Here is a 22,046-nt window from a genome sequence, read left to right as displayed (position 1 = left end):
GGGGGTCCTAAACTTTATCTGATTTTTAAAACGTTATTCATTATATATTTTTAATTGCAGTCAAACAGGTTTAAGCAAATTAACAATTTGATTTTAAAAGTTCTTATCGTACATGTGATTTTTGGGGGTAAACATTAATTCAGTCGTTCTGAAAATTGCGCGCGTGCATGCACACACAAACACACACACAAACAAAGATCGTCTGAGTGAAAGCTCATGGGACCTTCTGCCTTTTATTCTTCTTTTTGTGTATTTTCAGCGGGGAGGCCAAAGCATCTTTGGAGCCGGTACCGGACCCACAATCATGTCGAGATCCAGTGGACAGGACCCTTTGTGCGTGTGTGAGTGCGTGAGTGTGTATGTGCGTGTCTAACCCTTCATATTATTACTACCACTTGGAAAGTCTCATTTAATCATTAGCGTTGGCTCTCCCCCCTCCAGAAAAATAAACAAGTTCGAAGAGTGTGTGTTGCGAGGAGGGGCTCACAATTTGCATACAATACAACAGATCACAGTTTCGAAGGCTAGCACAGATAAAAATAATAATAATAATAATAATAATAATAAAAAAAACACATGTACCATTTATATAAGACACACACTGATTGTCTCTTAGAAACTACATATTGATTCTTTATAAACACTTTTTTTCTTAAATAAAGTAGTGCATCCATGTCCACGCAGTATCGTTGCGGAACAAAGAAGCTTAATTAAAGGAGGTTCAAAGTTCAGGGTTCTCGTTCCGTGGCCTTGCGAGTGTAAATGTGCTGAGCTTGTCCTCAACAGGTGCACGAGTGGCGGGCGCACTGACAGACATGGATGGGGGGGCTACAGGTGAGTGGAAAAAGTAAAGAAAATCTCTTTGCCAGTGCTAAAATAAATTAGACCTCTCCTCTAAGAGAGGTTGATGCCAAAAACGTTTGAGCCCCAAGCAGAGGAGTCTTTTGTTTGTTTTCATCGTGGTCCTCGCACAGTGGAAGTGTTCACAGGACCTGGAATTTCCACGAGGAGGTCTGATCCTTATAATCCAAGCAATCGGCATTGAAGTTCAGCTTCCACGACGCCGCTTGGTCCTTATAATCCAGGCAGTCCGCCGTGGAATTGAAGCCCAGGCCGGACGTGCCGTAGCCCTGCGCGGAGAGTGACGCCGGGGACTGGTTGAGGTGTCCCGCCACCGCGTTCGTGCTCATCGGACTCAGGGTCGAGCCCGGGCCAGACAGCTGATGATGCATGGGGGTGAGGTAAGAGCCGCAGTCCATGCCGCCGAAGTAAGACGTAGAACCGGCGTAGCCCTGGCCGTAGCCCGAGGCCTGCGTGTAGGTCATTGGGTACGACCTCTGCATGCACGACGACGAGGTAGACAGCGGGTCCGAAAGTGGGGAGATGGAGGCCGGGCTCCAGATGGACACCGGCGCCGTGCTGCTGGAGATGGCCGGGATGGCAGTGGCGGTGCTGCTGGGGGGAGTGAACTGGCCGCTGGCACCGCTCTCGGAGCTCACTTCTCGGCTGGGGGAGCTTTTCTTCTTGGCAGGCCGCGCCTTGTTCTGACCCCCGTTCTGCTGCTGCTGTTGTTGCTGACGACACTTGGCCCGCCGGTTCTTGAACCACACCTGCAACGAGGCCACAAACGTGAGTGTCAAGGTTTGACAATTTATCTGCATAAATCCTTCAAGTTATTTCCTCCACTAAAATGTTTCATTTCATAATTTACGCAACGGTTTACATATATATACCCGCGCGCACGCACGCACTGGCGCACGCACTGGCGCACGCACTGGCGCACACAATATTATTATCATTTTCGATGGAGTCATATTAATTAAAACTATTATTTTTCAGTGAACGTGATTATCGCCAAAAATCGTATTAGCACGCAGTGACAACAGGACAGCTTTGTTAGAAATGTTAAATTGCCCCTTGAAAAAAATAAAACATTCGTTCATGGTCATCCTATGCTGAAGTCATTAGTTGATATTTTTAAAATGTTTTCTGATTGTTCGAGCAGGAAGGTAAAAATATTTATTTGTTGCCACTATAATTCTATCTAAAAAGCCAACAACAACCAGACAGTCTGTTTAACGAACATCACAAATAATTACTGAACGTTAAGGTTCAGATGATTTACATTTTAATGTGATTATCATATAAGTTTTCATTCGTCTTATTCACTTGCATGGCTCGATAATTAGTTTCTCCAAATTTAGTTATGCACGAGAAAATTATAAAACGTGTGGGGTACTTGTTCTCGTTTTTTTAAAATGAAATTATGAATTTGTGACACAAGCACGGAAAGCAGCATTCGCACCATGCAAAGGCGTCCTCGATTTCAAAGTCCTCATATTTTTTCATTTGTTAATTGTCTCTTATTTTTGTTTCTTTATGACTGTCACCCGACAGAAATATTTTGAATGAAACAAGAAATTCCCGATTTGAGTTTATTATTTAATTTGCTTTGTTCACTCCAAATAAATAGTTCCATATGGGATTTTCCAATAAAGCAGATGATCAATGACTCACCTGGACACGCGACTCGGGTAGATTGATTTTGAGAGCCACTTCTTCCCGCATGAATATGTCCGGATACCTCGTCTTGGCAAACAACGCCTCCAAGACGTCGAGCTGCGCGCGCGTAAAAGTAGTCCGCTCTCTTCTCTGCTTCCTTGGCGTCGCTACATCGGCCGGAGTAAAATGCACATCATGAAAATATGTATTTATACGAACACATTAAATGCCAAGTCAAAATAAGACGACAAATGGAAGAAGCGAGTGTGTGCAACTAGAATTTGCTGTGCGTCTGGTTTGCGTAATTGCGCACGAATTAATGCTGATATTTCTGGTTGAGTGTTTGCGACCAAAACATTAATTTAGCTGTTGCGATGGTACAAACAAATGTAAACCTGAAGTTATCAAACTTCAACTATCAAATTAAAAAAAAAAACAAAAAAAAAAAACATCCATTATAGGGAAGAATTGGACAGCCATTCCAAAAGTTGACACTTACCTGGATAGCCCACGGACGGATGTAAGAGGTCCATTCCGGAAGTGGTTAAACTGAGGCCATTGACTGTGTAAGGTGGTTGCTTTAGATACGACATCATGCTAATGTTTGTCTCGTGTCTCAAGTTGGAGAAAATGGTGGAAATGGATGGAGTTCCCGATGAGCACCTGCTGTCCTTTCCTGTGTCCACACGCTCCTGTCTGTATAGACTCCTGACCACAAAGAAACCACAACGAATACATTTTACTTTGGGAAAAAAAACACGCACACCCACACAAACACACAGACGCACACACACAGCTCCAAGTATATGCAATTTATTGGGGGACAATTCCCTCCTAGAAATAAACAGAAATAAGAGAAACGCAAGAAAAAAATAGTTTATAAGAAATATCCGTCGAGTTTAGACAGAGTAAAATATTCGAGAGGATTCAATGAATCGTGTTACAATCTGTGTATTTTTTTTTTAAAATGACTAACTGCATGTTTTCATGTAAATAACTGTCCCTCATCCATTTGTGTGCGTCTTGATTGTTTTTCTTCGTCTGCTTATTTCCAACGGTTTGAACCCCCTCGTCTCAATCTGTCACGCTTAAAGCCATGGACCAGTTGCACATTCCCGTTCAATAATCACCATCGTCATCATCTTCATCATCCCTGACCGAGTTTAATTATCGTAGGTCTTTTTTAAAATGTATTGATTAATTAACGAGGTAATTCAAGTGACAAGTGAGTGGAGATGATTAGGCCAATGTCCTATGCAAAGAGCGTTACTCAGACGAATCATTTGGTAGATGTTTGAATTCATGTATTTATCGTTTATTGCTCTCTGATAATATATTATAATCTAATAATCTAATAATAAAAATATAGGCAAGCAAAATAGAGCACATAATTTATTCGTTTCCTACCCCCATAAAATTTTCACCTAATACTTTTTTTAAGGTGATTTGTTGGATTACTGTCCACTCAATTAAATAATATGGAAGACCCCAAATTAATGTCTGCTAAAAATATTAGACAATATTTTTATTTAACTTTTTTAGAAAACGAATTTAAATAAATATAGTAAACTGAGTCCCCCTAAAAAGTTCACTTTTCTTCTCAAGAAACATTCATTCTGTGTCCTCATATTAAATTCTTCCGATATGAGCAAAACTTGTTTACAAAATAGCTTTATTTCTTTTGTTTCGTCTAGTGCCTATTAATTTATTTTTCATGATTTTATTCGCTACCCAAAAACAACAACCTTGTTTTCTAGAATTTTTATGTCTTTATGTTTTTGTATTGCAGGGCAAATTGAAGACGAGTCCTACTTGGAATTTCAACGAGCGGTTGCGCTAAAACGAGTGAGTGGGGGAAAAAGTAAACCCACCTTGCTCTTGGAGAGTGCAAACGCTTTTTTGCGTGTCCTCCCGAACGAGTGAGGAAAGTCAAGTGAGAGCAACGACGTCCTGCGCAATATCGACAAAGATGCCCCAGAACAAAAAGAAGGCAAAAAAAGGAAGAAGAATCCGCAGTGTCAGAAGACAAAGTTCAACGTGGTGCGTCTGCGTTGGGTTTTGAAGCAGTGCTGCAGCAGTGAAATGATGATGACGATGATGAGGATGAGGATGATGATGATGGAGGAGGAGGAGGAAGAAGAGGAGGAGGAGGCAGCATAGGATTTGTTGGTGTGTTGGGAGTGAAGTGCTTGGAGTTGGAATTTGTACAAAGAGGCAGCCAATAGGAGCTCAGCTCCCACACACACTGGTGGTGGTGGTGCTGGTAGTGGGTGGGGAGGGGAGGGGGGGGGGGGATCTTCCCCCTCCCCCCTTAGATACTTTTTGGACCCACTGTCCTCATCCAATGGCCCTGCGCGAGTCTTCCACGTTTATGCTGTAACAAGTGGAGTTTGAAACTATTTCCACCTCAATTTGTGGAATTCATTCCCATATTAGAAAATGTAAAAAAACACTTAGAAAATGTTACACCGAGTCATTCTGACTTTATTTTTCAATTTCGATACAGATCGCGCTAACCAATCACGCAATTCCAAAAATAAATAAACACAGACAGTGAGTGTGCTTCCATGGAGAGAAAGAGTTAAAAAAAAATCGAGAGACGCCTTTCTCTCACGTTCCGCGACATCTAGCATGCAGGCAAAAAAAAAAAAGAGGATTTAGAGACTTATTTCTAAAAAAAAAAAAAAAAAAAAAGTGTCCTCTCATCCGCAGAGCAGCTAGTGTGTCACAATTCTGCAGGCCTGCGCCCACATACACGCACGAACTGGAGCTCCGTGAAGAAGATGAGGAGGAGGATGTTCAAATGGCAAGACGAGCAGCAAGGTAAAATACTTCCCCATTATTTGCAATCATTCCGAGTTGCAAATGTGACATTTTCTGCATCTGAAATATTGATATAACATTTTGAGAAATTGCAAAAAATAAAAAAAACGGGATTTTCATGGATTTGTCGAACACGCGCACCCTCACATGCAGGCATGCACGATAATTTAGATATTGATCATTGAAGAGTTCTGAACACACATTGGACACTTTTCTCTCGATGCTCAAGCAAGGCCTGCGCCAACGTGTCGTCATCTTGCTTCCCCCGCAGATTTCCACGCAGGAAGAAGAGCTGTTATTGGATCGCTAAAGTTGGATTTCTCTCAGCGGTCAGCGCTCACCTGAGTAGCGGGATTTCTTTCTTTATTCTTCTTCAAGACACAATGGCATGTACAGGTAATTCAATTTTTATTGGAAGCATTTAATCAATTGATAATCATTTTTGCTTGCATAAAAACGTACATCTTGTTGACAATTTACGCAAACAATTTTGTTGATTTTGAAAAAAATCTATGGTGCACGGCCATTATTAATTTCAACATACATATTAACGTTTTGGGAAATTAAAATCCATCGGTTCAAAAAACTAACGCACAGCACAACCGTTAATTTTTTATTTAATTACTTATAGAAACATTGTTTTTTTAGAAAAAAAATCAGTAAATCAACATTTTTATTGAAATTTTATTTTTACATTTACTTCAAATTTTGTGGAATAAATGTGCAACAGAACCGGTGCCATACACTCATCCTTAAAACGCACATTTGACCTTCTTTTCATCTTCAACACAATCCGTTTATTTTTCCATCCACACCGGCTTGATTTCTTCCTAAAGATCTCCTGGCATGTTCTATTAATAAGCGTTGAAGTGAATCTGAAATGCTGCGCGTAAAATGAGCAAATGAGCGCCAAATGTGGCAGTTATCTCGCGGTCGAAGTGTATAGCTCAATAATTGATGGGCTGCTAAAAGCGGGGCGTCCGCGGGGAGTGTGCGTGTTAAAAGGACGTTTAAAGGCACAAGGAGTTAAGCGCCCCTGGCGGGCTGCATGCGCTCCCACCGACTCCCGCCTTTTATCTCCGCCTCTGCTCCACTCCACCTGAGGCTGTGCATTAAAGCAGGCAGGGCCTCCTCCAACCTGTGATTCCCACTTTGTCTCACTCACTGCACCTACTTTGATAGCCATGAGGGGCGAGGAAGGGGCTCAGGGGTGGCAGTTTGAAGATTTGGATGAATTAATAAATCATTCGCACTGCCTCTGCATATTAGACAGTGTACAAAATAGACATGATAGAATAAACATGTGTATCATAAATAATTGAGGAGAGCAAATAGAAGAATTTAAATACTGGCACAGACCCCCCCCCCCCCCCCCTCAGCATATTTACCACTTACACATCTTTGCTTCTTGTTTCATATATGGATGGTTGAAGAGAAGGAATGTGTTGGAGGAATTTATTCTGAACTAAAAACAGATGGGAGTATGTAATTTTCTTTCTCTGTTTTGGCAGTGTATTTTTTTTTGCTTTGTTTTTAATTTTTTGGGGTAGATTTTAAAAAATATGCTATATTAAGGAAAAGTAACACAATTTGTTAATGACTGATTTTTTTTTTCCCCACTGACGTGTGCAGGTAAGTGAAACCTTTATTATTCACATTGTATCAGCAGCTGTGTATATGTGTGTGTGTGTGTTTTGGGTGTGTGTGCGTGTGCACGCTTGGAAGAGGGGATTTGAGCGAATGAGGATCATCACAAGCTGTATTTTAATTAGGCCGTGGGGCTCAATTCAATGCCACCTTTGCAATGGAGGTGCACTAAATGTATCCAATAGACGAGCAGCACACTTTGCCCTTAATTCTAAAAGAGTCAAAAGAAAAATCAACCAGGTTGAGGAATCAAACTTCATTTGTGCTCTGCAATTGTCACATTCAGACATTATTCCATGCGGAAAACTGAGCTGTACAGAAATACAAATATGTTGTTGACATGTTTCCAGTTGTCACACACATTTGGGATTCTTAGTGTTGCTATTTTGCTATGAACATTCATAAAACCCGGCATCCCAGAACAAATGTGGCCCCACAAGGCCTGCATGACTTTGTATGTGTTCGCCAAGTTCACGCCTTTTAATGAGAGCTGTAATTGTTGTGTTGTGTTCACGCAGGAGTTCTCTGACAAACAAACGGATGCAATTAAATTCACTGTCATCACACATCATCACTGAGGAAACAAGAAAGGAGAAGGATGCACACAGGGCCAAGGACTGAAGGAAAAGAGGTTCACTCCCAAGGACACTAAAGTGAACTCTAACATGACAGTCTTACTCATTGCATGAAGTGAGATGTGTATTATGGGATGCACTAATACAAGACTTCAGGTACCTAAAGGATATTTGATATCGAGTGCACATATGCATGTTTATAATTTTGATGAAATGCATTCTTTTTGTGAAAGTATTGCTAAAAATCACATTATATAGAACATAGCATTATTATTATTATGGTTGAAAGTGCCTTTGCTTTTGAAAATGAATTCATTTTACTGATATGGGTATTTGAATTATTGACAGTTGTTATCATTCACACAGTAATAATTGTAATATTTCTCAATCTTTTAATGCCAAAAAATGGTTTACCTATAACAAATACTAAGACCATAAGAGAGAAATGATTGGGCTTCACTATCAAAACTTTTTTTACATATTAATAAAAATATTTCTAATATAAAATTAATATATTGATGTATAATCTTTCTGTATGTTACTGCTACTATTTGTGTGCATATATGTGTTATTTAAGTTGTATGTTGCAACAATGTGTTTGCAGTGTCTTAGCATTAAGCTAGCTAAGATGGAACATGTGATTGCCTGAATGCAGCATATTTATTTAGTTCTCTTTATTGTTTGCTTAATTTTACAGTAAGCATCAACGATAAATGCCTTGAAGCAAGTAAATGTCAACTCTTTTTGAAAAATTACCTTCTTGCCAAACTGCACACAGACAGAATAGTATTGTACGGACATATATGCAGGCTGATATTGGACGTCAGAGAATCGGAGAGTTGAATTTCAGATGTGGAGTATCGGTGCATCCCAAGTGGGTTACCCAGTGAGTGGAAATGTGTTTGCAAACACAGGCTTGAATTGCACCTTGCCTCTGTAGGCGTCCTGCGTGCACGTAGAGGTGTGTGCACGGCGTGCGAAAAGCTGCCCTGCAGACCGGACCTGTGGAGTCTTCAAAGGAAGAGGAAGTCAATGTAGGGTGGGGGGGTGGATTTGTTCTGGCTTATTTGGAAACCTGGGATTTGAATTGGATTCTGGGAGGCATTCATAACACATTTGAAAACGTTACATTGTGAGATTTCATGTTTAATCCCCATCATAATGTATTTTAGGGGGAATGGTCACAGCGCTCGATTCATCAAATGTTTTTTTTTTTATGAGTGGTGGGGGACTGTGAGCTTTTGCAGAGCTCCTGAAGATCAGACTCTTCCCACTTTAACCTTTCTCTCCACTGTGTTTTGTTGATCTGACCTGGATGTATGAAGGGGTCAGTGTAAAAAAAAAAATAATGACCATGTATAGCAATACTTTTTTTTTTCGTAAAAAAGACCATGCGTAGTAAGGCTTTTACTCGTAAAAAACAATGACATGCAAAAGGTTCTTGATAGAAATCAGAATTCAACACTCTCTTGTAGCTCAATGAGGTCGTCAAATTTTTAGAGACAGATTGCAGTATAAATATTTATTTGCTCAAAGTACAAGTAAAAAAAAAAAAACTTAATGAAGTACCCAATTTTGATGGTTTCAGTACTTTTAACTCAGTTATGCACAAAATCTGGGTGTGTTTATGTGCATGTGTGTTATGGTTCCCCATCCAAAGCCCACTTTGCTTTGAATGACACTTTGGCGATGCCCCCAGCATCCCTCTTGGACATCTCAAGTGTACCCCCTGTTAGTGGCAACAGTGCCAATTCCTCCCCACTCTTTAATATCTCTCTTTGGGTCCTCCCTGGCTTTCACCAGTGAAGGCTCCTCCGTGACAGTTGGACATCGTCGTCGCTTCTCGGGAGACTGCGGCGGGTGCGTTCCCAGCCTCGGGCCCGCGGGGAATCTGCGATGGCTCGCCTGTCAGTCGGCCCCTCCCCTGCAATTAGGAGAGTAAACACAGCGCTGGGAGACAAGAGGAGGGAACGGCGGAGGGCGGGGAGGGGGGCCTTGACGCTCCTGTCCTAGTGCTGCTTGAGTTGTCCATCAGCAGCTTTGGATCGAGAGAAATATTCATCAGATGATGTTGAACGAGACATTTAGGAACTGGCTAATGAACGTGAATACGTTGATGGAGTTGAATGCTCAAGTCAAAAGAAATGTGGAGTGTAAATGGTTAAAGGTGTAATCATTTCAAATATCCTGAGAAACGAGCAACGAGCAAAAAAAGAGGCAACATGAGAACAATGCTATTGTATTGACATATGAGCGTGTTTGTTTTCTATCAGACAATCACAATACAAAGCAGCCTCACCTCCACCCCCCCCTCCCTTCTCTTCTTCTTCACCTCTCTCCTGGTTGCTGGGGGAATTGGCCAGTGGCTTCTGGAATTTGGTGTGGGCTGGACTTGTAAAGCACAGAGCTCAGGACCAGCTTAGTGGTGGTGGGCCACCCCAACTGTCCTGAAGCCCCTCCACTCTCCCCGGGCAGGGAGGCCGGCTAGGGAATGACACGTCGGAGAGGGGAGGAATGTTTGTGGGAAGACCTGCCAGCAAAGTGCCATGCGGCGAGCGACTGACATCCTACACTGACAAGAAGAGATCTTGGCCAATGGAAGCTCATCCCGTCAGTGTCATTGAGCTTACGGAAGATGCTGCTTGTCACACACGCAGACACAGTGGCACCACATCTGACTGCTGGGACCTTTGTGACTTAAAATGTGCCCCTCTCCAACAGAATGGACCAAATATTGTGCATGGTTAGTTTCAATGGAACTCACTCAAGTGTACATCAACCACCATCTGTCTCCATTACGCGAGCATGATCACATGCGCTAGTTTCTGTGTAAGTACATTTTAAATCAGATGGTGTGCATCAGTGTGTACATGTGGTGGACAGGGAGAGTGCAAACGGAGGGGTCCCGGTGCCATAGCCAATTTTTTTTTTTTTTTTTTACGTGGACCAGAGAGCCATGCTGCAGCATCATGGTCCACAGCATGCAAAGACAAGGGGGCAGATGGGTGCAGTGTAGCAGCACAACCCCCCTTCTCCTCCCAAATGTGAGGCAGCAGTGGTGGGAATGGCACCGAATGAGAGGGAGCGCAGATCCATGGCTGAGAGGGGGAAAAAAACTGTTGGAGCGCCATTCGGGTTCGCTTTGAAATCCAACTACGGGGGCACGAGCCCAGGGAGGAGAGGCAGCCTGCTTAGACAGGCAGTCACCGTGCTGGGCCAGCGTCCAGCCCGGGCCCCCTCCCAGCCCAGACACGCCCGTCTGGCCCGAGCTTACGGGAGTCAGGCGGCCGACCCCCGGTGGACCGGCGGAGCCCAATATTACCGGGGACCCTCTCAGAGACTTTCCATTTCCAAACAGCAGCACGGCACCTTGGAGTGGGGGTGAAAGGGGGAATCGGGGGGAAGGGGGGGGCTCCTCCAGCACGCAGGCCTCTGGATGGGCGCCCGGTGTAGTCTGTCGCTGATGATAACCCCCACCTCGCTACCAGGCCATTCAGCCTTCAGGGCCTGTGCAGGTCCACACGTCACCATGGCAACAGTGGCATGGCAATGTGAGTGGGCAGCAAGCCAGGTGCTGCCAAATTGGGATGAAGGAGGACATTTTGGGGGGACTTCGTAATCCTTAAACCTTCATATGTGAGCTAATAACTTCACCAGACCATTTAAAAACATCTTACCAAATCGAAAATAATATTACCAAACTTTATAACTACAGTATGTAAACAATCATTTTCTGCGTGACATCCTGCACAATGAAACTTTGACCTGAGTATTTTTGCTCTACTTTTAAAAACTCATTTGTGACCAAATATTATGGTGAAATTCCAAAGTGTCCAAACTCTTTAGTAGCTTGATGGGATTTGGTAACACTCTGAATGACTTTGTAACCTCCCACTTCTTTTTACAGGCACTAAAAACCATCCTACAGTTTGTTTTGCATGTTTAAAATGAAAACCACGCGGAAAGAATTGACCTGATACATTGCTCGTGTGTTTAAAGAGACTTTGTCACTGCAACATTAAGCTTGCGTAAACACAAGTAAGTTCAACGACATTCACAGCAGCCACCTAAAGTTGACTCCACGCCCACTCTAAGCCACTGGGAAGACTCTGTAAGTGGCGGGGCCGCTGTTTACTGAAAGTGGATATCTGCTGTTTGTTTTCTTGTTCTGCTCCCCGACTGTAAACACCGCCTGGATTTTCTTGAGTGCTGTCTTAAAACGTGCATGTTGGTGCGTGTGCACCATGTGTTATATTTGCTGATAACAGGATTTACTCCAATTGCGACTCACCAGTTGAGAAAGGTTAATTGTCGGCGCAATCGGTAGAATGGCGACATGCAATAATTATTAGCCCGAGTTGCTTTATTATTTAGGGATGCTAATTAGGCATTAACAATGCTCTCTTTTTTGGATCACAACTTCAATTGAGTGTCGATTTGCGTTAAGTTTACTTTGACATCCATTCATCAAACTAAAGGAATGTTGTTTTGTAGATGTCCTTACTGTGCTTATGATTATAAAACTGAAGAGTTATTGATCCCAAAATTAGCAGAGGGATTTGGAAAGATTGCTCCGTGGAGTGCTTCTTCATTTTAGTCCATATAAGAACAATGCATTGTATGATTTTTTTTTGCTGGTTTTAATGGTTTGGTAATTCTAGTGCACATCAAAGAGGAGTGTTTAATACAATAATGCAAAAGTGGAAAGGAAAAAAAGCACTTGAGCAGAGATTTGAAGTCTATTCTCAGTTATTGCTTCGCTCAGGGAGCGAGAGTGTGTATTTTGTGCGCCACCCATGTGGATGAGTGTGGCAGCAAGACGAGGTGGAAAGTGACATGGAACGAAAGCAAGAGATCAAGGCATGGCTGCCAGTGCATGTCATTGGCCTACACTCTCATCAAATAGCCCCGTGCTGCTTGTGTTGCTGCCCAGACGCAAATTAATTTGGACGCATGGAAAGACTGCAGAGTTGGAGACTCATCTCTGCCCTTTAAAAAGAAAAGACACCAGCGGAGCGCACTCCTCCAGCAAAGGGGGTGTGTGACGATGGCTTTCAGTGGACTGTCTGGAATAAGATGGGAGGGAACAGAGGACATGCTTGAATGTGCTTGTCCTGCTATGATGACAAGATGGCTCAGGCACCGCTGTGCCACCGGCCAACCGGGCCCTCCCCCCTTGTGTTCCCCCTCAGGACAGCAGTGAGGTGGAAGGGAGAGGCGAGGGAGTGGATGACTTATGGTTAGCCGCCGTTTAATCTCTTCTTTGGCTCACAGCAGATTCTTTCACGACATCCCCGACTCCCTCTTTAGTCCAAATCTGGACCGACTCATCTCGAGGTGGGCTTCATATGACGGCAAGGGGGCTCACTTGACCAACTCTGAAATTGAACATGACTCTTTTCACACAGGCCAAAGTGAATGCCTTGTGAGTAAAGATGTGCATTTGGCGTAGTACTAAGGTCAGTTTGTTAAAGACCACTAAAGAAGTAAAACAGTTCATTCAAGTGGACAAAGAAGTCTACCACTATAAATTCAGATTACAGGCAATGACACAATTAAAGTTGACCATTGCTGCTTTATGGCTCTACTCTACTGTGCTGTAGTTTTTGTCCTATAATCCAGAGATGTCAATTATTGGTCAGTAAAAAAAGGCATCAGGGAGGCCTAACCTGAACCCCTAACCTTAAAACTAACCCTAATCCATAACCCGAACCCCTAACTCCCTAAACCTACCCCCAACCCAAACCCAAATTCTAACACTAATCCAACCTCAACTTCATTTCCTGTTGACCTCTTCCCTCATAATAAAAAAATAACAACAAAGGGTTAGTAGTAGGATTAGGATTAACCAACCCTATGCAAAATCTTGTGCTGAGGCTGCAATCAAAGAATTTTAATTTATAAGAAATTCAAAATTCTTTTTCCACATACAAATACGATGGCAAGGATGATGATTTTTTTTTTACGTTAGTGTTTAGTGTTGAAATCGGATATTTACTAATCTGGCTATTTATGCTTTCGTGTCATTACCTGAACCAGTCGTTGACACTTTGTTGAAGAGGAGCAGTTGAAAGCGAGAGGATGATCATTTTTTTCATGAAGGAATAAAACAACTTTTATGTAACTTTACTTTGAACAGCAGTTGATTTACGGGCTGGCTGGAGTTTAAGAGTTGGCCGAGGAAGGGGCTTGGGGGGGCATCTTTCGCTTCAGCGGACCCTCGTCAGCATGTCGTTAACCTCCCAGGGCTAAGGGGGGAAAGAAAATCAGGCCTGTGTGTATGCTTAAAAGTCAGGGTTTGTTTGTAAGGTGCCTGGGGAGGTCTGGACCCCCCTGCTGGAGGACAAGGTAACAAAACAGCAGCATGCTAACTGAGGGGGTGGGACTCACCGGGTGCTTAAGCAGCCCCCTGCATGCTATCTTAAGTCGCTTCAGTGAAGTCTTACACAATTGTTTGGAGACAACAACAAAAAAGAAAACTTTCATGACTTGAGTATAAGTTTTTTGTAATGATTATGTATTGCTCATAAGATTATACGGTATGTTTGTTAATGTGTCTTTTCAGTGAGTTTGTTAAATTACCTAAATTTGGTTCTTTTTTTTGTTAACAGATACTGCATTGTCGGGCTTAATTGTTTTTCTTATTTAATGTCAAGAAATAATAACTACTTAGTTTTCAGTCAGGCACATTTTTTTAAACTGTATTTATTTGGAGTGGGTTTCTTTGGTGTTTTCTGTCTGAGCTTAGCTTGTCACGTGTTCTTCCAAATTTATAAATTCAGTAAAAGCACAACTGTATGTTATTCTTGCATTATTTGTTTGGCAGGCTTAGGTGACAAATAACAATATTATTTTTGACATAACCAAGACGACTATGGTACTTCAAGTTATCATGTGTAAAACTTTATATGAGAACGTACGTCTGCCATGATCCAATATCAAAAGTGAAATGAAAAGAGAAAAAAATCCAATACTTGTTTCTATTTCCCAAGCTTGCCATTGTGAACGCCACTCAGGGTGAGTTAATGAGATGGGGGTTTGGGGGATAGGGTGGGCTGTTTGCGGTGCGGCGGGAGCAGAACAAGAGCTTGGTAACTTTTGTAGTCTTGTGATCAAACACCAGTGGTGACTCTGCAAACTTCTGTCCTCTCTTTTCAGCATTTCTTCTTTCTGTCCACCCAGCCCCCCTACTTCTCCTCTACAGTAGTCATGCCCCTCACCATTTTTCTACATCTTATCCCTTTTAATTAGAAAGCAAATTCTGCAGCCTGCAGAGACTTAATCCCCTACAAGGCAACAATGCACAGAGTGGCTTTGAACAGCCCGACCTGCAACCCTCAACCCCCCCAACACTGCTGGACTTTCATGGGGAGATGGCAAAGGAGGGGTGGCGGGGGTGTTTTCTTCCCAGAACATTATTACTTAAAGATACACTGTGCTGCTACTCTATTTGGGCAAGCGTATATTTGCATTTTCAGAACGTTAACAGTAATTAACAACTAAGTGACACACAAGTGTGTGTATGTGTGCCAACTGAGTCTATCTCGCCTGGGCTGATTTGCATATATATTAATGTCCCATATTGTATAGATTAGATCCCATTAGTTGTGGCGAGTGTGCTAGAAGGTGCAGCGAGGATGGCAAAAGTCGTGTTATTATGTTTAAAATCATGTTTAGATAGTTGGAATGTAAAGAAAAAGAGGTTAGGCTTCGGGAGCAAGGTTAACAGTGATTAGAAACTCGGACTATACTGACAAAAGACTCAGATTAGATTTCTTTAATCCCAAAAGGGCAAAGACTTTTCTAAAATAGAACTCCATTAGGGCCGCCTGTATCAGCCATTACCAGCATTCATTTCTTAATAAATGTCTATCTGGATGGGGCACAGTGTGCTGGAATTAAAGTCGTCCGGTTGTTTCTGGAGTCAATTTACCGTCAGTTTAAATGCTACGAACAAATTTGAAGACAACATAATTGTTATCTATGTTATTAGGCTCATCATTGAATGCTTATTGCAGTAGACATTTTCGTTTTCAACCAGTGACAAACATTTGTCATAAAAAGATATCTTAAAAAATAACAACTTTTCAATATTCGTTTTTTTGTCTTTTTTCGGGTGGAGGTCAAAATTCCTCAGTTTAAAACCCTGTAAATTTATTTAAGAGAATAATTCTTAAGAAAATTAGAAAATAATTCATAAGAAAATACAAGATAAGAAAATATGAAAATAATTCTTTATACAGTATTTTCTCAGTTCTGTACTTACTAGTTTTATATGGTGCATGTAAACACATCACACCAGATTGAAGCCAAATACTAATTTCCATCTGCGCCCGTCAGTTTGTAAGACAATATGTAAAAACACCGTAAAATGCAAAACCATCCTAGCTGCCTTAAGTGTCATAGATACTCAAATATATCTAAAACTGTGAAGCTTCAATTTGTGTCGGCAATTATATTAACGTTACTTTTGAAACCTATAACAGAACCAACCGCAATCTGCCTACACAAGCAACTCATTAACAGTCAGCATCCTTCAATTGAATTCTTTTAGCTCAGTCACCTTTCCCCTCTCACTGTACCAATGTTTTCTTAAAGAGGATCAAACATACTCATATTGACACAGTGATGATCTTCCGCAGGAACCCAAAATCCATTACGTGAAATAACTTCATTTAGCTCCCACATTAATCATTGCTTGCCTAATTAGCATTGATAGAGATGCCTTGAGCGGGGATTCATTTACTCAAGGCCCAATTAGTTCCCCACACTGTCGATCTGTCTGTCACATGTTGGCGTGTGCATGTGTGACAATGAGACAAATGTGGAGTGGGCTGCCTGGATGAGCAGACTACAGTGTGGGTCTCATTCTTTGCCTGAGGCCATTTTATTCCTCTCTTACTCAAGTGTTACATATTGCAAAATACTACTAACTACTAACTAATATTTCTTAACTCAGCTTTTACCTTTACGGTCTTGTATAGACTTTTGTACTCAATTCTGACTCAGGTCAACTTATTAATAAAACATCATCCCTTAATGGGCTGTAACAACAGATTGATATGACAAAACAAATGACTGATTTGATATGTACGCATTTCTATGAGCACATTTGTCATTTCCCAGGCCTACATTGGCTTTGAGGATTTTTTTATCCTTCTATATATGCGGTGAGGGGGGCAATACAGGTCACAGTGAGTACTGCTGGGACTTGGGGGGACGAGCGCCTCAATGGGATGTTATTTTTTTGTCTTGTAGAGTTTTGTTGTCTAAATGTTTTACAAACTTAATTGGCAATCCCCGAGGAGTTCTGCCAGCTGTCGGCCCGATGGAGGGGGTTCCTAATTTGATGCCGGGGTATAGCTAGCAGAGCGTGCAACACCCCGCTCACTGCGCACGGCCCGATCGAGCCTGGGGTTTGTTTGTTTTCACCTCGTTTGTTCGGCAACTGGAAGACTTTAACAGCTGCCATCTAACAAGCAGAATGTAGATCAAATCAAATACACGGTGATGCTCCACTGAGGCATTGGAGAGATGCTCCAACCATTGTGGAAGCTGGCATCAGAGCTGTTGTACTTCATGAGATGGTACGTGATTACAGCTTAACTTGCAGACGCTGGAAACTGTTTTCTTCCATCAAAAATGCAAAAAATGGCTTCATCAATCGCTCACTTCTTCGCCGTAAGTTCTTGCGGTTCTTCTGACCTGGAGCTCAAACCAATTAAGTCTTCACATCACCCTTTCATTTGGACAATCTGATGCCACAGGAGGATTTTAGAGGTCAAAAGAATTATTAAAAAAAAGTTCAACCTCACTTGGTTTTTGTAGGAAGAGCTATTTCAGATAACAGAGGGAAGCAAAGCACTTGAGAGCATTAAAGGTTTATTTAAGAAATGATAAGAAACTGATCTGGGCAAAGTATGGCCCGTAGGCCACATCCGACCAGTCCATGGTCTCTGACAGGCCTTTGTAGGATTTATAAAATCAAAACAAAAAGTGGAAAATATTCTACAAAAAAAAAAAGGGGATGCATTGAAAAATTGGATTGGAAAAAGTAATATTACTGTGTCAACACACTTTGATTTCATTACAGCTGTTGTCAATGAAGTCCCACCGCAAAGCATTGTCAACTAATTTGTGAGTATAAATGGGCGGAGGAAAAAAAAAGTTCACACGCGCGTTGCCTCATGTTAACAGCGATGACATACAGGGTTGTCTTAGGTCAACTCAAGCCAGCATGGTGCGTCTGAAAGGCGTGTTGACTCTGTGCACATTATCACCAAGGCGTGGCGCTGCATAGTCACACAGGATAATCGGGCCGCCATGACGGTGCCACAGCAGGAAATGTAAAACTTGCTGGTTTTTCAAGGGTAAACAGGACTCATCTTGTGGTGACGACCCCGTGATTTGAGAAGCACGTTTGAATCCGTTTGATATTTGGCGTGCTTTCCGCATCATGTTCGGAATAGTAGATGTACAACAGCAGGGGTCGGACTTTTCTCGTTTCACATTTTTGTAGAAATTGAACTTCTCCATTGGCATTTGACTTGCCGCTCCACAATGCAGTACGTTTTCAGCTATCTCTACTACAGTACAGAACCACTACACCGATCTGGGCAAAGCTCATCAGCTCCCTTTCTTTCTTTTTCCCAGCTTTTTTTTTTTTTTTTTAAACAAGAGGCCGGTTGTGGAGGATGTAGTGGGGGATCAAGGGATCTAAAGCTTAGTAAGGAGCGCTGCATTCATGCCGCATGTGGCTGGTGAACATATGCTTGGGGTCTTTACTGGCATTCTAGAAGAGAGCCAATCAATTAGAGCTGCGTTTCCCCAGGGGCTCTTTGGGTAATGCCAAATGACTTTGCGGCCCGTCCATACACTCATCAACCTGCTGACTTGAGTGGACTTGACTTCAATTGACCATTGGGCGAATCTCCCGTCTTAAAGGTACTCTCAGAGTCCTATCAGGGGAACTTGTTGGCTGTTCCGGGAGAAGCATTCAGGTTAGCCTTTCAGATGGGACCTGCACATTGTTAAGTGCAAGTCGTGAAGTTTTGTCCAACAGCCTGACTGTGGCAAGGAGCACGTGGGGGTACTGCTGATTATTCAACACGTTTCTCTAATCCAGCCCTTGTGGTAGGAACCTGTGAAAGAGTCTGGTCTTTGTGCCGCAGAGGCTAATCGTGTTTTGGAAACGCCGATCGAGGCTAATCTTCTGGCCTTCCTCTAATGTGGAGCCGCTGATATCCTCCGCTGCGATAAATTAAGCTACTTATTAATCTAATTATGGTACGTTCATCCCTGCAAACTTTCATGTGACTTGGAAAGCCCCATTCATCGCAAAATTCCTGGCCCACTCCGCTCCCCCTGCTTCCATACAAAATCTTGAGACTGACTCTCTGCTCATTGACTCCCTCTGTCCTGGCCGGTCCAATTAGGAGTCCTGGGGATCTTGGTGTTAACCCGTTTCCAGGCTCCAGTCGGCCTCTCCACTCAGACTGGAGCTCAGTCCCCTGACAGCCCCCCATCAAAATCTCCACCTGCTTTAATCATTTTATTTCTGCCTGTGTTTGAAGTCAAGTATTTTCAGTGGGCTACTACAGCCAGAATTTTCCTGACATAATTGATTGTTCGCCATCCAACCATTTTGATTTGCTGCCATATTCTGCATCTCCAAAATGAACTCCTTATTGACCTGAGGTAAATTAAAGCATTTCTTTCTTTCTTCGCTTTCTATTGTGTGTTACTGAGCTTTGAGCTGCTGTTGCTCCTGCTGTGTTATTTCGACTTGCCTCGGTCTCCTCGAGGTGAAGAGCTTGGAAGTGAGAGCAGGATGACAGGACCCTTGCCTCCGTGGACAGTGACCCCGAAGAGAGATGAAAGGAGTTCTCGTTTGCACTTTAGCAGCTCAAACTGGGATGCAGTCAACCGTGAAGGCTCGCTTATGGATCCACCTTTCTTCTACCCCTCTCCCCTTCCCTGTGTTCTTTCATTCCAGTCAGAGGGGAATGTCAGTGAACCCTCGTGTTTGGACCTTCTTCTGCCCCTCCTTAAGTCTTTCTAAGGCTCTCATGCCTTTCCGTAAGGCCTGTGAGGAATGTAACCCTTAAGGGCCGTTTACACGACACTCTTTCTGACAAACTGCGGATGTAAACAGAGTTATTTTGACACTTTGTTTACATGTTAATTGCATTCTTGGAGCCCCAAAACAGGTTGGCTTTACACCTGAGGTGCCCAATTCTGATTTAATGACGTCACTATCCTTTTTTTTTACTGTTCATTTACAGACATTTCAAGTAAGAACGAAAACGTACTAGAATAATCCTCATGATATTTACACATTCATAATAGAGGATAAAAATAAATACCGTATTCTCCGGACTATAAGGCGCACCTAAAAACCAAACATTTTCTCAAAAGCTGAGAGTGCGCCTTATACTCCAGTGCGCCTTATATATAGACCAAATTCCTAAACTTAAACTGGCCCGAAGCATTGTGTCATGAAATCAATCATAAGTGAAGACTATGAATCATGAATCAAAAAGACTATGGATCATTATTTTGTGATTATAAAGTAATTTGTTGCGTCTGAAGTTGAAATAAAAAAGATAAAATGGAGAATGATTTGAAATGGATTAAAGATCTGACATGATACATTAATGGTGCGCCTTATAGTCCGGTGCGCCTTATAGTCCGGAAAATACAGTAAATGATCATTAATGATAAGAAAAAAATGAATAGGTTATTCCTTCATTACAACAAACACTAAATAAAAACTAGTACCAGTTTCATGATCACTTAAATAGCTGACATGACTTCAAATAGCACATCGTATCCAGGTATAATCAATGTATTTATGCCTGCTGTATTTAGGTGGCTTTCATGTTGTTCCATCTCCAAAAATCAAATGGAGCTCATGGCGAGGTGCCTGTTGTCCATTTGTTGTTACAAATAAAGATTGTGCGGCGCTATCAAACTCCCATTCGATATGGAAAATTGAGTGAGCGGATGGCACCGCGTTCCAAAATGGAGGCGATAACACACCGCTGAGGCGGGCCAGGACGCTAATTGCATGCCGAATATTTATAGTCCAGACAATTAGCTGTTGCCTTTTATATGCTAAGTAACAACAGCAGCAGAGAGGGGGCGTGCAAGCGTGTGTGTGTGCGCGCGTGTGCGTGCAGTGAAGTAATTAAGATGCTCTAAACAGGACAGGGACATGCAGTCTGTTGTGTTGTGATTTGTTGCTAACAAACACAATAATTACCCTGTTATTGTGGGATAATGAAGTTGCCAGTGTCCTTTTCTCTCCCTGCCAAGTGGCGTCTTAAACAATGACACTCCCACCGGCCTCCGCTGCCACGGACGATGCGTCCTGAGGGCAGGCGTTTTGACAAGTTCAAAGTTCACCGAGGAAAGTGGAGACAAAGTCATACAGTTATTTAGTTAGCTCAACATAATTGTGTCAGCCGTCACCTGTGTATGGAAGCAGCTTTTATGATTACTTCCGTATTTTCCACACTATAAGGCACACCTAAAAACCTTGAATTTTCTCAAAAGCCGACAGTGCGCTTTATAATCCGGTGCGCCTTATGTATGGACCAATGTGGATTCGTGGATGAGGACTAATTTATTAAAGTAAGCTTTACGTGTTTATTTTGTGTTGTGTGATATTAACATTTGAGCAACGTTTAGTTATTGATATATTGTTATTCTTTTCACTATTTCGAGTGTTACTATATTGTGATTGCTTTAACGTTTGAGCAACGTTGAGTTATTTATTCTATGCGCCTTATAATCCGGTGTGCCTTATATATGGACAAACTTTTAAAATGGGCCATTCATTGACGGTGCGCCTTATAATCCAGTGCACCTTATAGTGCGGAAAATACGGTAACATATTTTTAAGAGGCAGAGAAGGTCCCCAATAATTTCCAGTTATAGTCATCACATGAAGGAATGTGTGCAATGAAAAGGTGAGAGCAGAGCACAGGTCAATATTGAACAAGTGGAAACAAATATCTAACAAGTGGCCATGACATGAAATAATGGACACAGAGAAAATATAAGAAAACAAATCTAATCAAAATAACGAAGACACAGATCATGACACATGTCTCCTTCGCCCGCCTGGCCATGCACATGCGATCGCAGGTTCATATAGCACTAACAATGCTGTCTAACAGGATTAGGTGCAGCCAGAGCTGATTTGATATTTGTAGCAGATAGTGCTTGTAAGTACGCCTTTGTTGGTTCCTTCTATTGTGGACCAGATTAAGGCGGACCTCCTCTTCATCATGCTGCCTCAGCGTGGTAATAACCTCGATAAGGTTGCTCTTTGATAGAATCAATGCTGGACGTTCACCGGCTCTCATTCTTTGCGTCATGTTGTGTATCTCTAATTCCCGTCAGTCACGTAACAAGACACTTATGAAAAAGTTTGTGGATGTAGATTTCTAGTAATGACGAACTTCTAATATTTGTTTGCAACTGTAAATGAAT

General features: G+C 42.2%; 1 protein-coding gene and 1 long non-coding RNA gene across 2 annotated transcripts; one reads left to right on the top strand and one right to left on the bottom strand.

Annotated features, from left to right (window-relative positions):
• Window positions 1-201: 201 nt before the first annotated feature.
• otx2b (orthodenticle homeobox 2b) lies at window positions 202-4,663 on the bottom strand. Its single transcript, XM_088401078.1, has 4 exons — window positions 4,374-4,663; window positions 3,002-3,210; window positions 2,518-2,669; window positions 202-1,610 (listed from the first exon to the last, which is right to left on the bottom strand). Exons 2-4 carry the CDS (start codon window positions 3,096-3,098, stop codon window positions 984-986), a joined length of 876 nt encoding a protein of 291 aa, XP_088257204.1. The 5' UTR covers window positions 3,099-3,210; window positions 4,374-4,663; the 3' UTR covers window positions 202-983.
• LOC148385354 (uncharacterized) lies at window positions 1,020-7,871 on the top strand. The gene is made up of 4 exons (XR_015863503.1): window positions 1,020-1,629; window positions 4,292-5,325; window positions 5,597-5,721; window positions 7,491-7,871. It is a non-coding gene; the product is annotated as an uncharacterized LOC148385354 (long non-coding RNA).
• The last annotated feature ends 14,175 nt before the right edge of the window (window positions 7,872-22,046 follow it).

Source organism: Syngnathus floridae, chromosome 16 (assembly GCF_059516105.1).
Source record: "Syngnathus floridae isolate MCC-2025c chromosome 16, RoL_Sflo_1.0, whole genome shotgun sequence".
Lineage (NCBI taxonomy): Eukaryota > Metazoa > Chordata > Actinopteri > Syngnathiformes > Syngnathidae > Syngnathus > Syngnathus floridae.
The sequence above is the reverse complement of the archived record's forward strand: the minus strand, read 5'-3'. Positions and strand labels throughout refer to the sequence as shown.

Bases quoted from the DNA above. Each gene is read 5' to 3' on its own strand.
- otx2b (XM_088401078.1), bottom strand. From the start codon at position 3,098: ATGATGTCGTATCTAAAGCAACCACCTTACACAGTCAATGGCCTCAGT. The intron at 2,670-3,001 runs GTAAGTGTCAAC...CGGCCGATGTAG, and splicing joins TCCGTCCGTGGGCTATCCAG to CGACGCCAAGGAAGCAGAGA. The intron at 1,611-2,517 runs GTGAGTCATTGA...GCCTCGTTGCAG, and splicing joins TACCCGAGTCGCGTGTCCAG to GTGTGGTTCAAGAACCGGCG.